Below are 17,433 nucleotides of genomic sequence, written 5' to 3' on the forward strand. Positions count from 1 at the left end.
GAAAGTTGAGTTCTGAACCGAGCTGCCGATAGTGAGGTCTCTTTAATTAGGGCATTATCAGAGCCAGGCCTGATTAAAATGTGCTGAAAATAATTGAAAGTTGTACATCTGTTGGAGAACGGGGCCCGCTGGAGGAATCCAGTTGTTGGAGGAGCCCAGCTGGATGAAAGAGACAGGCGAACGAGAAGAGGAAAATTGGGCAGAGGTTTCAAAGCCTCGGCTCCCTACCCCCACACCGCACCCCAGACTTGGCAGAAGTGTCATCGCAGAGCCAAGGTAACGTCTTTCCCACGGTCGGAAGAACCGGCTAGAAAACCAAGAGTTCAACCTTGAGGAGAGCGAAAGCAAGAACATTTCATCCATCCCCGGAAAAAAAAAATAAAAACAACCAAGGGAAAATAATAATAATAATAATAAAAAGCATACACCCTTTGCCGAATTCCCTCTTGCTGAGGAGCCGGCCGCATGGCGCTGCAGTGGCGGTGGCCGAGCCCCGGCGCTGCCCCGCGGCGAGCGGAGGGAGGCAGCCGCCCCGCAACGCCCGCTCCCCGGGACGCGCCTTCCCCCGGGCTCCCGCAGGACTTCGGAGCACGGGAGCCGGGCCGGGAGGTGCGAGCAGCTCCCTGCAGCCAGGTACCGCCGCCGGCACGGCTCCGCGGGCACACGCACCTGCGTAACGGGGCGCGACCGCAGCCCGCAGGCTGCCGCTGTCCCAGGGAGATTGCGGGCTGGGGGCTGCGGGGGCTGCCCGCACTCGGCCCTGCTCGGTCTTGTGCGTTAGACGCTCCGCTTCCCTTCGGGGTGCTTAAAAACGGGCCGGCTTTAATCCCCTCGCCCTCCTGGTCACTACCTCTGCGCGGCGCTTAAAAGCCCTCTAAAATCCTTTCAGATCTCTAAACCAAAACCAAAAGGATGCTCCGCGCGACTTCCAGACCTGCTGGCACCGCCGCACGGCACTCCCGGGACTCGCCGCCCGCCCGGCGCGGCCGAGCCTCCTGCGGGTCCCGGGGATGCTGCGCATCTCTGCCGGCCGGGCTGCGGCCCTGCCGCCCCGCTCCGCTCCGCCTTTTCCGACGCCGCAGCCCCGCAGCTCGTCGACGGCAGGGGCAGGGGCCGGGGGCAGCGGGGCCGGGGCAGCGGGACCGAGATTCCCCTTTGATGTAAACGTCCCCCCGGGCCGCTCGGAGCTCCCGCCTGGCCTCGGCCTCCTCCCTCGCCCCCCGGCCGCCAGGGCGCAAAGGGACAGCCCGAAGCGACCGGCTCCCGCCGGGGCCATCCCCCTCGGCCCGGCCCCACGGCCCCGGGCCGGGCAGTGCGGGGCCGGAGCTCCACGACGCGCAGCTCCGGGGCCGGCGGGAGCAGCGGGAAGCACGGCCCGAAGCTCTGCGGGCTCTGCCTCCCTCGGCGCGGTAGCAGCAGCAGCGGGGAGAAGGAAAGGTGGCCGATAAGCCCCGTCCCTCCTGCGGAGCTGCCCCGAGCCGGCCCCGCAGCCCACGCGAGTTTGGCAGCGCGGTGGCAGAGCGGGGTGCGCGGCGCCGCACAGCTGAGATGCTGAAAAGAAACCAAAAGCCGCCCCTGCGTGCGCAGCTCCGGCCTGGGGAGGACTCGGCGCTCCCGAGGTCAATCCGGCAAGAGGCAGCAGAACGGCCGAGGGCCGCGGCCTCGGGGCACGGCTCCCCCGGCCCTCCCGCCGGCATCTGTCGGGGGACCCGCGTCCACTTCGGGATACGCCGGCCTCGGCCCAGCGAAGCCTGGGGAGGGAAGCCTGGTGCGTGCGGGGAAGCGGCTCGGGGCTCCCGCGGCTCCCCGGAGCCAGGCGGGGAGGTAGCGGACAGGGCCGGTTCGGCCGACCCCGGCCCGGGCCCGCCGTTTGCATCCAGCGAGGCTACGCGGGTGCCCCCGGGGACGGCCCCCGAGGCCGGGGCCCCCGGCAGCGCTGCCCTTACCCTGGTTGCGGATGGCTTGCTGGCTCTCCAAGCAGTTGGGCAGGTAGGGCCCGTTGGGGAACATCCTAGCCTGGCTGGAGGGCGGCTGGCTGGGCGGCGGGGCGCCGAAGGGCCCGTAGCGGCAAGCCCCGGCCGTGCCCGTGAACTGGCCGGAGAAGTGGACGGTGAAAGCGCTCAGGTACTGCTCCTCGTGCGGGTCCGACCCGTTCCAGCTCGGCTCCTGCTTGATGAAGGAGTGCGGCCCCAGCGAGCCGTAGGAGGCCCCCGGGGGGAAGTCCAGGACGGGAGCCCACTGCGCCGCGCTGCTCACCGGCATGGTGCAGTTGCTGTTGCCCGGCAGGGAGGGCACGGAGGGCAGCAGCGCGTTGAGGTCTCGGACGTCGGACCCCATCTGCTCGCAGACCTTCTGCCTGCCGCCGGGCAGCCAGTCTCCCGCCGGGCCGCACTTGTTCCAGGACACCTGGCCCCTGCCTGCCAAGCCGGAGGCCGGCTCCGGCTGCAGGCACCAGGCCGGCGAGCTCAGCCCTTTGGGGGAGGTTTGCTCCGCGACGCAGCTCCCCGGGTCCAGCCCTGCGGGAGCCGGCAGCAGCGACAGGGCGAGGTTGTTCTCCAGGATCGCCTCCGGGGTCGCGCCCGCTCGCAGCGCAGGGCGGTCGGCGTGCGTGCGTGGCTGTGTGTCCGCCCGGCCGTGTGTCCGTCCGTCCGTCCGTCCGTGCGTACGCGTGCTTGGGGGGGGGGGGGGGTTGTGGGGGCACCGCCGCCTCGCACGCCTCACCTCGGATGCCTGCTCGCCCTCAACTTTGCAAAGCTCAAATAGAGGCGGCTGCCGGGGAGGAGGAGTCAGCCACGCCGATCCTCCATTCACACAACCTCCGCCGAGGGGCTGCCCACAGCCCGCTCTGCTGCACCGAGCCAGGCCAGGCACGGGGGGGAGGGGGCCGCGCGAGCTGGGGACGGAGGGGGAGAGGTTACCGGGGGAGAATATATCTCCCCTACACATCACTCCCACCCTTCCTCTGGTGCAAGCGCCACTAAATCTCACCCTAACATCCCTTCGCTTTAGGAGACTTGGCGAGACTGTTAGAGGGATCCAGGTGGCCAGTAAGTACGTGCTGGACGACTTCCCCTGCCAGCTCCCTGCGTGGCCCGGGGGACTCCCGAGGGCGGCGGGGTCGCGGGCCCCGGGGACCGCGTGGAGAAGCCGCCGCCCTTGCAGGATCGAGGGGAAGTGACCCAGCCCGGGCCGGGCGGACCCAGCGAGGGGAAAGTGTCTTTCCAGGTGCCTCTCCCCCTGGGGGAGGAATCCGCGCCTCCCCGAGCTGCTGCGGGCTGGCCGCCCGGCCCCGCTCCGCAACACGCCCCGGGCTGGCCCCTCCAAGCTGCCCTGCGAGAGAGGGAAGGGAGCGGCTGGCCAGGTGGGGAGGTGTGTGTGTAGGGGGGGGGGTCGCAGCGCCACAACTAACGTGCTTTTGGGGGAATTCACCTGGCACTGCTCCCGGGAAGACCTGGACTCTCCCTTCGCTCCCCAGCCTCCTGGACAGCAGCTCCACAGCACGCATCCCGGCCGCGGTGCTGGGAGAGCCCCCGACGGCACCTTATCCATCACCCCCCGTGAAGCACGGCAGATTTTGGGACGGCCCCGGCAGCCGGGGGGACCACGATCGTTCCCCTCACCCCGAGCGGCTGCCGAGGCAGGCAGCCCCCGCGGGACGCCGCCGTGCCCACCTCGGCCGGGCAAGTCCCGGTACCCGAGGCAGACGCGGGCCCACCGCCGCCCCCGCGGTGAGCCGCTCTTACCAAACGCGGGACGAGGGATCCTGCCCTTCTCCTCCCTTCGAAACAACTAATTAATAATCAGCCGCGCTGGGGGAAGCATTAGCTCCTAGGAGCACGCGTGGGGCAGCTCCTCGGGGCTGCATTTCGATGCAGCGCGCTCACAAAGCGGAGCGTGCGGAGGAGGAGCGGCAGCAGCGCGCCCCGGGCCGTGCCGCTCCCGGCGCTGCCCGCTGCGGGGCCCGAGGATCGGCCAGCGCCCAGCCAGCGGCTCGCAGCCCCCGCCCCCGGCCCCCAAATGTCCCTGCCGCGGCTCCAGGGGGAGGCTGAAGCTTAGCCCCGAGGCGCGGAGCCTTTACCTGCCGCCGCACGGATTGCGCCCGCTGGCTTCCCGGTGGCAGTTTACGCCGCGACCTTCCCTTTCCCCCGCGGTGCTAAAGGTTGTCACAGAGCATCGCCGACCTCGAAACGACGTCTTAAAATTCAGACGGTAAAAGCTGCAACAGAATAAATTAAGGCGGCCCGTTATTAGAGGAACCAAGCGCAATTTCATTTTCTCTTTAAACTGCTTAACCAAAACCGTCGGGTTTCGTTATGGGTGAAACGGTTTTAATTTTCACAAACCGTCTTCGGACAAATTGCTTTTAAATCACCCGTTTTGATGTGTCAATAAACCTTGTTGTTACAGGAATTCGCGTGTAATATAACAGCGAAAGATTTGGAGAGTATCCGTGCCAATATTAAAGACTGTCTAAGTTTACAGGCTCCGCTGCTTTTTACGAGTACGCACACAACTAAAACAACCTCGGAAGGGGGTCGGTAGCTGCACCCCACACGTAGGGCGGGCAGTGCGCTCCCCTTCGCTCGCCCTGCCGCCCCCCGCGTCTGTTCTGCCCTCCCCGCACCCGCGGGCTCCCCCGGGGGACGGGGGCAAGGTGCAGAAGCGGCATCCCGTTAACCGCCGGCTCTAAAATCGACGAAGTATATGCACACACACACACATGCATACATACAAGCCTTTGGTCAATCTAAGCAGAGTATTTTATTTCACGTGAAAACTAGACTTAGCACAAACAGAAAGTCCTTCCCGCAGCAGAACATTTTTCTAGCTAGCGCGCTTTTCTCTTTTCTTGAAATCACCTAGCTTGCTAAATCTCCCGCGAAGGGAAGGAACAACGTTTTCTCCATCGCTTAGGACTGCGTTCTTCCACCTAGGAAGAAGAGTAGCCGAAGTCCTTCCACATCGTCGCCTTTTTCTCATTCCCCAGAGGAGACAGCCAAGCGCAGAAACAAAAAGTGCCCCTGGCCATCCCCGCGGCTCCCGGCAGAGCCCGCAGCGAGAGCGGGGAAAGCAGGGCACGGCTGGGGGGCTCGGGGGTCGCCAGCTCGGCCGGGCACAGCGCCGGGCACCGGCACCTGCCTCCTGCAGGGGCACGGCAGCCTGCCGAGGCACAGAGCGGCCCGGCACGGGCGAGCAAGCCCCGGGGATGTGCCGGGCCAGCCTCGGCAGAGCGGAGCGGAGCACCCCGAGAAGGGGAGCACGGACCCTCCTACCCCGGGCAGGGCAGGAGGCTTTAGGCAAACGGCCGGGGCCGCTTCCCGCAGCCAGTTCCTTGCAACCCGCATCCGGGAGGGATAACACCTCCGCCCCATTGCAGAGCAGGGGCACTTTTCCAGCCGGAGCCACACACCGGCGGCCCGTGCCAGCAGCGCTGGCGGCGGCAGGTCCCGGGGGCAGCCGGTCCCCTCCGAGGCGCCCTGGCAGGCCGGGGAACATCGCCCGTGTCCTCCCGGAGGCGCCGACCCCGATCCCAGTCTTCCTCTGGCGTGAATCACCCCGCAGCCGGACTCCCGGCCGTCCCCAGCCCGGCCTCGGTGCCAAAGCCGAAGCACGGAGCGGGGAGAGGGCAGCGCCGGGCAGCAGCGGCTGCTCTGCCGGCTCCCGGCCTAGGCGGGCAGGAACTTTACGCTCTTTCCCCTTCAAACTCGACCCGACCCAAACCTCTGCCGGGCAGCAATCGGGGTGAGTTATTTGTCAAGCTACTCCATAGCTATGGGAATTCCGGACAAACGGTCCATCTTCGACCGTGCTCGAAGGCCGACGCTATGAGAGCAAACAACAGGTATTTCTCGGGCGAGGATTATTCTGCGGGGAGCCCCACTCCATCCCGGGAAACCCGGGCTGGGGAACCTGCTGGGGACTGAGCGTCGCTGAAGCAGCTCCCTGCCGTGCTAAGCGGTTAGCGGGCCGGGAATTCTCGCTGCGCTTTGCTGACCTCCATAACCGATCCCCTCGCGGTAAGAAGCTGGGGGAGACTGGCTTAAACAGAGATAAATCCCCAGCGCTTCCAATCCTGTTCCAGCCGCTCTCGGCACACAGGGGGATCTGTCTCCTTTCACTCAGGGAGCCGATCAGAGTTTGATTATTTAAGTGCCAAAAGCAGCAGAAACAAAGCTGCGGACCATCTCCAGGAGCGCAGACGGGCTGGGGGAGAGGGGCAGGAACCCGGCACCGCGGGCCCGATCCTGCGCCCCTCGGGGGCTTCGGGCACCGGGGGAGCAGGGAGCTTGGCCCGCCGGGGCGGAGGGGCAGTGGCACACCGCCCGGCCCCGCTCGCCTCCCCCCGTGGGGCAGCAAGGCGGCTCCGCCGATGCGCGGAGGGAAGGAGCGGAGCGGGACCGGGCAGGACAGGACAGGACAAGGAAGGGAAGGGGCCGCCCCCGCGCCGCCCGGAGCCGTCTCGCAGCGCCCCCCGCGGGCGGGTGTCCCGCTACGGGTCCCGCCGCCGGCCCGGAGAGCCGGTGCCGGGTGCGGGTGGCCGGGGCTCGGGCCATTATTTTACCGTCAATCTTTGCAGCGCTGGAACTAATTACGGAGGGGATGTGTCTCAATTTGTTCCGCATTAGCCCCGAGCACGTGCAGTTGATGAGCCGAGCCGAGCCGAGCCGGGCCTGACCCCGCACCTGCGGAGCGCCCCGGCACCGCGGAGCGGGGCCCGAGGCTCCCTCGGAGAGCGCCGCTAGGGGCTAGGTAATACACTTAGGTCTTTGCATTATCTCTATTAGTTCCGAAGGCATTAAAATTATTAATTTTGGAGGGAATGAACAAAAAAAAACCTCCAAAGCTTAGCACATTATACAGATGAAGGTGACTGAGATCGAAGGAATTAATTTCTCCCTGGTTGTAGAATGCCAATCCCACTATAAAGGCTTACTTAACTCTAAATGTCGTAATATAGAAGAAAAAGCAGAAACAATACCTGCTACGTGCACAGATCCTAACAATTCTCAGCCTCCTGCAATACTGGCTTTAAATACAGGTGCATACCTGAAATGTAGAACAGACATTTAAAGATTCAGAAGTGGTGGGGAAGAGCCAAGCGAAGTGAACCTGCTGTGCCCATGCACACAGGGCAGCCTTTCTGGAGCTCATGGCTAAGCGAAGGCTGTTTGTAGCTGACACCACAAGCAGCCACAGGTCCCCCAGCTGCAGGGCGTTACAGGGTGGATGCAGAACATGGTGGCTCCTTACCAGTTTCTCCAGTAAACTTCACATGAACATGTTTTGCTAACCACTAACCATGCATGCTTTTGTGTTTATTACGTTTCGACATCATTGTTGAACCACTACACCATAACAAAGCAAAGTCCAAATCTCACTTTCCTCTTGCAAAGCCCCCTTTTTTTTGCAGCACCCATGCACAGAGATATCCTTTCAAACAGCCCTCTTCAGTGGGAAACAAGTGGTGCTCCAGTGAGGCTATTCTGTTTTACTTCAGCTGAGGATCTCAATCCTCTTGATGGGATTTTGTTCTAATCCTACTGACTTCAGAGGAATTCATGTACACAAGCACCTGACTGAGTGTGCTTTAGGGCGAGAATGGTTCCACTGAAATCAGGGCTTAAGGACTGCAGTCCATCAGGGTGTAACACCTTGTACCATGCAGCGGGGAAAGACAAGCATATCCTCTTTGGATATCATCCCATGTCATCCTGGGGATGTCCAGTGACTGCAAAAGAGAAGCAGTGAAGATAATGTGCCTGATGCCTAAAGCAGACGAGGAACAAAAGCTCCTGGGTTCTAGTCAATGCTTTCTGCATCCTCTGGAGAAATAGAACAGGTGATGGTGATTTTGCCAGAACACCATGGGGCTCTAGCAGTATTTGTGGAGTGCCGTGAGACCTTTAGTAAGCAAAGCAACTCATCCACTTGTTGCACTACACAGCACAGCTCTATGCGATCAGCCAGTGACACGATGTGTGAGGGGGGTGGCAGTACATGCTGGAGCTGGAGAGCAGCTGCAAGGCGCTGAGCCCCTGCTCCAAGCCCCGTCAGGGAGGCTCCTTCACAGCTGCTTGCCATGGAGCCAAGGCACAGCCCTTTAGCTTCGTTCCTAACTGAGCGTACCCAGTCCTTCACTTAACCGCAGATACATAATGGCACACCTCTCTTTTCTCTCTCTGGACTGTACGTACTGATACATCTGGATTGCAGCAATATACAAAAAAGCAAATAAGCTCTTTTTTTTTTTTCTTATCTGGAAAAAATCTCATCTGGAAGCAACAGGCAGGAGAAGCGTGTCCCCAACCAAAACAGCAACTTTCCCAGTCCTTTATTTCGAGGCTTCTCATTCAATGTATTTTTTGTTAAGACCAAAGCTTTGCAGCCGTTCCCTCCCTTGTGTATGACACTGCTGCATGCGGTGTCTGGTCTGACTGCAGGGGTGAACGGTCAACTCCGTGACTCCAGTGCCTCAATCCAGGAGAGACCTGCTGCAAGCCGTGCCAGAAGGTCTGGTGTTCCCTACAGGACTGAGTACAACCCAACTGGGCTGTGCAGGTGCCTGTACAGTTGCCATCTGCATACCACTGCAGGACTTGGTTATTTCCATGCTTGTGACCTTCATTGTTCAGCAGCAGCCTCTGCTGACCTCACTGGGACCTGGACAGGTCTTGCAGAACTCATGCTGAGACTGATGCAGGGACAGTTAGAGATGAGCCTTGCCAGGAGAGGTGCAGGTAGAAAGGAGAGGAGGGAGGGAGCCCATGTGCTGAACTTGCTTTAGAAGTCAATTTTCTTTTTTTTTTTTTTTATGAGACATGGGAGATTCCTTTCCCTTCAGATTTATGGATTTTTGATTCCCCTAAATTCACCTGAGTACTGTTATGACACAGGAACTAAAATCACAAAGAGTGCCATAGCCATTGAGTCACAGACTCTTAAATTGCTCATATCTACGACTTCCTTGTTTTTCCTTCCTATTACACCACAACAGTGCTCGATGAATTACACATTGGAACTAAGACCTGTTTTTGTGATGTCTTAACAAACCTCTCTTGAAATATTTAACATGTTAGTTGAAAAGAAAGAAACACAATAAGGCACAAAGAAACCCTGTTAACTTGTTATTTATGATTTTTAAATGAATCAGTGAAAGGAACAGCTAAATGAGTGTGATTCCTTTCTACAGATTGCACTGTCTTAGATTAATAGCTGTACGGACAGATTTGCAAGTAGCACCATCAAGCTAATCAAGATACTTAAAAAGTTTATGAGCAGTTGCTTAGAAAAAAACAAGATAAAGCCTATGGAAATCTGATACAAGTCAATGGTGCATTTATTCAAAACATAATACTGACTTCAAGTCTCCATAAATCCTTTGCAAATGAAACTTCCATTGTGATCACTGTTCCAGATCTAAATGATTTATTTATTTTTTCTTTGGTAGACATTAGATATATCTCAGAATGCACAAGTTATGCACCTATCGATACAGAGTTAATCGTGCCCCCATGAGATAATACATATTACATTCAAATAAGAAGATAATTCAAAGGAGTGTACCTATAATAAGATTTTTTTTTGATTTATTAGTGGATTAACTTACATGAAAACCTAACATTTTTGTGTGATTTGTTTCAAAACTCAGGGCTTCCACATTTCCAACCACTTAGCTCTTGGGAGCAGAGCAGATGTTAGATTGTGTAAAGTTTCAAAACTGAGTTCTTAGCAATATTTCTCTCATTGCTTCACCCTGAGCAGCAGCATCCTTTGCAATCTCTACGTACATTTATTTGAGGAGATGTCTTCTACTGCTTTGAGCAGCTGTTAGAATACAAGGAGGGTAGTGAAAGGCCAACCAGAAGATATCTACCAGGATATCTAACAGTCCGTCAGCCCTTTTTTCTAACTCAATTAACTGAGCTTCACAATTCCTGGAGGCCATGTGGTCTTCTCTACCTCTGGGTTTCTTTTGTTTTACATGCTTGCCTCTTCACAGTTCAAATCCAAATGGATTCTCAGTTATCAAGTTACTCCAAAAACCTTTGGGCAGAAGTCAAAATAAGTTCAGCAAATTGGTTGGATATCAGCTAAAAACACGCTTAATTTTTCATCAAATAAACTCCTCTCAGAGGAACTGTTGGAGCCAGCCTTATCCAAGACACCAGATCTGTACTGAAATAATTCTATCTATGGGTGACGTGAACACCCTTTAATAGCTACATATTCTTCATCAGGGAGTGAAAGCTCTTGAGTAAGTTGTGTAAGTTCTTGAATAATTTTACTTGTAATACTAGTCTCTGTTTAAACATCAACAACTCTCCAGTCAAATCAGGGTTTCAGAATATTTCATACTTCCAATATGCTCCACTCCAACACCATCTATCAATAATATCCACCCAGGTATTGCGAAGGTTTGGGCCCAGATTTATGAGTACGTACACAAGGGCATATGCAATTGCCACGTAGTGCATCTCCAGAGATCATGTCCCTTCAGACAGCTGAATCTAACCTTGTCATCTCCTGCACTTCGCATCAAAGGCACAGGATCATTCCCACAGCCACAGCACACACATCTGCATGCACAAGTTCACAGGAGGTAGGTTTTCTTCATGAACTGTAATATTAGTTGGTAACCTTAACCAAAAGAAAAGCCACAGGCCAGCCTGTGCACAAGGGATGAGAACTGCCCAGCAAATGCAAAGAATCCAAAGAACCTTAAGCACAGTGAAAAGATGGGAAGCACTATCCTGTCCTGGATGCCAAGTTATTAGGTGGCTACAGAGCTATGCTTTGTGAAGCACTGCGAGCCTTTGAATAGTCTTGTATAACTTTTCCCAAATCACAGAAGTCCCCTGGGAAACTTCAGTAATCAAACAAGATCTCGTGGTCAGGAAGCTTTTCTTCATTCAGCCAATTTTATTTCCCCTTCATCATTCCATCTATTACTCATTACATCCTCCTGCCAAGCGCAACATAATTCTTCTCTCTCTAATGCTTACATAGTTCAGGCCCATATAGACCATTATGTCCTTTCATCCCAGCTTTTCCTATTGCTTGTTGAGGCTGCACGTATTTAGTCCTTTTCATTTTTCCTGCTGTCCTCCTCTGAGCTCTATCCAACAGCATCTCTCCAGAATAGAGGCACTCACTCCATGTTGAATGAAATATTCTGCAGATAACTATATTTGGCAATCTCTAAATGTAAGGCTGCAAAAAAACCCAACCCAATGACTAAAACACCTTGAATAATTGAGTGAGAAACCAAAGCCATAAAGTTGTCAAATCAGGATAGGGAACGCTGGGTGACATCGCATGATCAATTTACACGCAGCCATCAACTAATGGAGTCTTCAAAAAATTCTCTGATCTGCTTTATGGTCCCTGTCTCAAGGAATGTGTCATTAAGCACAGATTTGTAGCAATCTTTATGTACAAAATATTTTATAAGCTTTCCCTCACTGTGCCAGCAGTAAGATACTGCATATTATCCTTATAATCTTGTAACAGATTCTTGAGACACAAGTTCCAAGATAGTGAAGTTCATGTAAAGACAACTTTTTGCCCAATTAAATCACTTATTTTTGAGCAACTCATGCATAGAGCATCAGAACACACAAATCATGGGTTAAGCAATTACAGGATTTTGCTTCTATTATCACGTCACTTTGAAGCAAAGGCTTCCACAGCCTTTCACTGCCAGAAACGTGTGGTTCTTATCCACAAATAAGGCAAGGTCGTTCTACAAACCAGAGCATACTACAAATTATACTTTAAGCTCAGAGGTTGAAAGACTTCAAATTTAGTCATCTGAAGATGGTGAACATGGTAGTTTATCTCGTCAAAACCTGGGAGCACTATATATTTGAAACTGGGTTTAAGTCCAGTCAGGAAGGCCAGTTATCAAGATACCTTTTATATATTCTCCCATTTTTGCTAAGCTTTATCAGCTTTATGACAAGACACTGATAGTGGTGTATGTTTGTGAAAGGTACCCAGACTGACAGAGCTACGTTATCACTCCCAAACTCAGGGTTTGATTTTCCTTTTACAGCAGAAGAGACAGGTAAATTGACAGAAGACACATCAGCCCTGATGAAAGAGGTAAGAGGCAGGTTCCTGGTTCTGCCACATGCACTGCAACACGTTAAATGACTTGTGTGCAACACACACAGACAAACTGTAACTTCTTTTTTAACCCATGTCAGGTTTCAGGTTTAGAGCATGCCCTCAAGCCTTCCGGGGCCTTGCCCAAAGCATGTGCTAGATGCAGTCTAAGAGCATGATCCATTTGGGGTCAGTGAAACTCTCACTGTGCCTGGGAGAAGCAAGATGGCCACAGAGTCAAGGCAACTGCTGTGTGACCTGAGGCAACTCCTGAGCAAGAGGTATCTGGGCATCTTTCAAAATGGAAAGGGCATCTCAGGCAACCAGCAGATTTAAGGGATCGTGAACACTCAATAGGAAGGAAATGTCTAAGTGAAGCACCTGCACCTAGCTGCTAACCTGCACCTACATGCAGCAAAGTGGCGTGCAACATGCATGTCCCAAGCAAAGCCCAAATATTTGTATAAGAAACGTGTTCCCACAGGGTGGTTCCTGAATTTCTCTAGTGCTATTCATTCCCTATTCGTCCAATTTCTGCATTTGTTCTCCTCCCCCCAGTTTATTCTTGTTATAAAAGAGAAGGATGCATTCCTTTTCAGTCTTTCCTAGGTAACTGGAAAACGCTACACAACAGCACACTTGCAGATAATTTTCATGCCAAGGATGCAAAGTTGCTTCGATTACCTGGCATGCGTTTACCAGAGGAACAGCAGTGAAGGGGTCTTAGCCCTTCTCCCCTCTCCCCTACCTTGAACAGCAGCCGGGGTGGCTTCAGGCTCTGCCTCACCTAATGTGGTCCTGGACTCTCAGCTGTTCTAGGGCTGCTCCCACCATGAACTAGGCTCATGTTCTTTCCTGATTATGTCCAGAAAAAAATAGGTGGCAGTAGGTATGCAAAGTATCGGGCCCTGGGACAACTGACAAATCTTTAAGTACCTTGTGGGTTATATTGGAAGCATATTCCTAGAGATACTGTTCCTGTTTATAAAGTCTTTTGGGGTGAACGTTGCTCAGTGGAAAAGCAGCATAGAACTTTAACAAAAGCCATGCTGCAAAAAGTAAAAACAAAAAAGTAATTCTCCCACAGGAACTGAAAGGCATTTCATACATGTCCAATGAGACATTAAAAATAATTATGTGGAAGAGTAATAGCTCCCTTGGTTGTTTTAATATATTTTTGTCTACAAACAAGAAACATTCTCTAAACTGCTGCCTTGGCTTGGCTTGAAAGGTCTCTCAAACAAAAGCCCTTCAAGTGACCCTTAGATTATTAAAGCTCAGTAACAATGAATGTGGATCTTAGTTCAAACAAAGACCGTAAAAATAAAAAGACAGCACTTTTGGTCTTGGAAATGAATATACCTCAATAAATTGGAAAGAAATAGAACACATTTTTTATCAATAGTCATACCCTCTCTGGACAAAACCAAAAACTTGTTTTGACATTATATTTTTCTCAAATGATAACTGCAAACGGTCTCACTTCCAGTACAAATGGAAAGACTGGGTGCTGTATCTTAATTTAAACATCTCAGAGTTCATTCAGAGAGCAATTCAGATCACCAAGGCTATTTTGGATTCTATCCTTGATTCTTCCTCCACGACTTGCTGAATATCATTAGTATCATTGAAAATGCTTGTGATGAACAAAAATGCCAGCAATGCCAAAGTACAAAGCTTAAACACTCTGATCTGTGTTCCCCATGAGGAAGCTACAAAGGTTGAGATGTGCAATGACAGACATTAATGTCACATGCCAAAGCAGGAAAAGCAAACATAGGAGTGGGGAGAGATATATAGGTCCTGTTGGATACTTTGTTTTGAAAGTCATATGTCATTTAAATGGCTTTTACAACTGAAAAAGTTCATTAAGAACGGATTTTGTGTATTTTGCAGACAGAATATACTAACTGCTGTGAGCACCAGCGGCTGTGTACAGCTCCCTCTAGGCACAGGCCCAAAAGGATGTTGCCAAGGCAAGTGGCCTATCCAAAACATCAAAATTATCCCAGTTCCTCCCTTTGCCAGCACAGTGGCAACAAGCAGATGAGTGTTTGGCCTTTCCTCGGCTGGACAGGGCAGTGCCACACTGAAATGCTCTCTGGTGTTTTCCTTCGGGAATTTCACCGCCACTGGCAGAGCTGAACAGATAGATAAAAATACCATGCATTTTCTCCAAACAGACACCCTCTATGCATTCACAAAGGTGGACAAAGGATGCAGAGAAATGATTCATTTCATTTCCATTGCAAACAACATGGTCTCTTCTTTGCCAAATTTCTGAACAGAAAGCTCAAATGAGCTTGGTATCTGTAATCAAGAAAGTACACACGTAACTGTGCATGTGCTTTAACAGCCATAACAGCACTTCTCTGCATGGGGATGCTTAATGACTGGAAATGGGTTAGTACCCTTGCTGACCAAAGCTTTCTATTCAACCTATTTCTATTCAAAGCAGTAAATTAGCTACCTTTGTGTTATGCCTGATTCCTGGCCAGGGGGCACAGGAGATGGTTGTTCTGCATAGCCATGGCAACGAATTTGGCCATTAGCATCAAGTTTGGCTATTCCTGTGAACAACAACTACCCTGTGAACATTTTTTACCAGACATCAAGCAGCCAGCAGTGTGATAACACTTGTGATACCACCAAGACTGGATTTGAATACTTATTAATCTACCTCTTTCTTGCTGTCTCCCATGTTCTGAGCCATTTATATTTTCCCTGCAGTATAGTGAGCATTTCTTCCCTGTCTTAATCATCTCTCCAGCTCCCATGTTGCAAAGAATAATGCACTAAAGCTCACCTGTAGCATGGAGAGATCACAGAGTTCAATGCAAGTAAAGCTTCTCTTAGTATATTTCACATAGTGAATTAAATGAGTTACAGAAGGACAAAAAATAATAGTTATACGCAGGAGGACAATGCTTCTGAACGAGATGTGGAAATAAAGACATGAAAAGAAGACGTAATTTACTGAAGAGATTAATAGCTGATAATGTCATTACTGATGTTCTTCAAAGCACTAATTTCACTTTATGGGAATTCATAATCCTTAAAAGCAGGAATCTCATCTCTGTTCTGTGTTTATACAGTGCGTAGGACAGTATGGTACTGTCTGCCACCAGGGTTCCTAGGTGCTTCAGCACTACAAATACAGAATGGCAGCAGCAGAAAACTGATTATTAGAAAATATCAATTCTTTACAACTTAACAGCTGGTACTAAGAAACAGTGGCCTGAATTTCCACACACTTACTGATCACTTTTGACAGTTGCATCACTTTTATGGATTGAACAACTCGTCTTAATCTAAAGACAGACAGATTAGGATAGTGTTGTTAGCCTCCTGTAGTTACCTTTTTATTGCTGTGTTTTCTAGAAAACAGTATAGTAATAGTAATAAACCCCTTGGTCAGAAAAGAAACCCTAATCACATCACGTCTCTGCACACCAAGGTCACATCATCTTTTACAACACGCTACAAAATGCTAGTTATAATTTTAGGAAGAGTTAGGAAACGGAAGATGAATCTCAGAGAAACTGGATCTAGTGAATGAGATATTTATGCATTTAAGAGTTGTGCCTCCTTCTGATGAGGATGCACAACCTATTAATGTTGATGGCTGCTATGCTCAGAAAGAAAATAAAACGCCTTTACTATGAACTGTGACAGGGCAATACATGCCAGAAGACTCCATCCTGGTGTTCATGTCTATCTGTCAAGAAAAGAGCCCAAACTGAATCATGATCTTTGTTTAAGGAAATGGCACCCTACGATTTATCATTTCAAAAGATTATGGTTTATTAATGCTCTATGTGTACTTAGCCATTGCTCTTATGATTTTTGATGTTTTGTATTAAAATTAAAGCTATCTTATAGCTGTACACCTGAAACCATGCTAAGGTGAGGAGAAAACCACTTTTGGACTAATACTATAAACTTTTAAGAAGTCAACAAAATCTCAAAGATGCACATTTCTTCCACCAAGACAGAACATTTGGGCTGTGTGTCAAATGCGGATGGAAAGGAGAGGGGTATCAAAGGAATAGCATCACAATCGCAAAAATTCTGTGAGGTCAACATAAACTAGGCAGGACTAGCTTTGCCATGCTTGGCAAAGAAATAAATCCACTGCTACTTTAAAAAAAAAAAAAAAACAAAACAAAATAGGCATAAACTGCCAGAAAAGTACTAAAACATTTAAAGTATCATTTCACATACCTATTTGTTTAGTTCTCCACAAGCAGTTAACAAGTCTTGGAAAGCAAAAAAATATATTTTATCTTTGTTCAAGCAAAGCATTTGAAGGCAAGTTGCATTAGGGAAGATGACTTTTGTGGTTGCATTGCCAGTCCATCTGTCTCAGATAAATTCTCAACCTCAGATCTGTCTCAGACAAACTCTGCAGAGACGTGACATCACCAGCAATGCTAAGTGCACACAAGCTTCAGGAAAATTGGCAGCCCAACAGAAACAAAGGGACTTTAACTAGTGCCTCCACTGAAAGAAGCAGTGCAGTGTGAGCACAGCAGCTATTTGTATTGTTTGGCTCCACCCTGGCTAGTCGCAACTCAGGACTGCCTACAACGTGTGCTGCCATTGCCCAGCCCTTACCTGGGGAGCAGTAAGGGAAAGGAAGGTAGTGGGAGGGGAGGGAATCACAAGAGATGTAAGGAGCAGGGGTTAGAGGAGTGGGCAAAGAGCTCAGCAGCAAGGATTCAGATCCAGGAAGCCAGGATTCATTCATTACACTGTCCCAGAACAATTTGTTTCTCAGTTTTTCAGTTCAGCCAAGAAACCTAGAAAAAGGACTTATTCGCACATATAAGGCTTGCAAAACCTTCATTTGCTGGCTTTTCAGGTCCTGCTTCCAGTCACTTGTGGAGGCTTGTGCTGGGAGAAGATGTGATCTATCTCAGCCAGCTGAACTGAACTGAGAGCACTGAGGGGGGAAGGAAAAGATGCATAATGACATCAGTCTAGAAGTGCAGCAACATCAAGTTTTTCTAAACGCTCCAGAGAAGAGCTTATATCCTTCCAAAGGAGGATATTTACTGCTTCTTTTCATCTGCACTGTCATCCCCTATAAACCATCCTTTTATTCTGCTTGGGAATAGTAGAACGTGTGACTAAGAACAGAGTTTACTAAATGTTGAATTAGTTGGGATCGATTTAACTATCTGGGCTTTTACTCATGCTTAGGGAAATGTGATGAACTTTGAAGAAGTTGTTTGAGGTCATTTTTTCTAAGCAGGATGTAAACCGATTCTCTTTCATTTCCTATAAAGGACCCCATAAAAAGTTGTCCTGTGACATACTCAA

The 17,433-nt window shown here is 51.3% G+C and overlaps 1 protein-coding gene and 1 long non-coding RNA gene across 10 annotated transcripts in view; one reads left to right on the forward strand and one right to left on the reverse strand.

Annotated features, from left to right (window-relative positions):
- Window positions 1-17,433, reverse strand: part of WT1 (WT1 transcription factor) — an 84,739-nt gene that overhangs the window by 32,476 nt on the left and 34,830 nt on the right. For 2 of the 9 annotated variants that reach the window (XM_072039232.1, XM_038180201.2), the window contains 2 exons: window positions 6,980-7,047; window positions 4,079-4,216 (listed from right to left, as the gene is read on the reverse strand). Coding sequence is in view for 5 of the 9 variants with exons in the window: in XM_027458462.3 (XP_027314263.3) it covers window positions 935-1,697 (763 nt within the window). In the remaining 4 variants the exon portion in view is untranslated. The other 7 variants (XM_072039231.1, XM_072039230.1, XM_027458462.3 and 4 more) reach the window with 6 other exon arrangements.
- Window positions 2,706-4,479, forward strand: LOC113843783 (uncharacterized). Its single transcript, XR_003497541.3, has 2 exons — window positions 2,706-3,047; window positions 3,476-4,479. It is a non-coding gene; the product is annotated as an uncharacterized lncRNA (long non-coding RNA).

Source organism: Anas platyrhynchos, chromosome 5 (assembly GCF_047663525.1).
Source record: "Anas platyrhynchos isolate ZD024472 breed Pekin duck chromosome 5, IASCAAS_PekinDuck_T2T, whole genome shotgun sequence".
Taxonomy (NCBI): domain Eukaryota; kingdom Metazoa; phylum Chordata; class Aves; order Anseriformes; family Anatidae; genus Anas; species Anas platyrhynchos.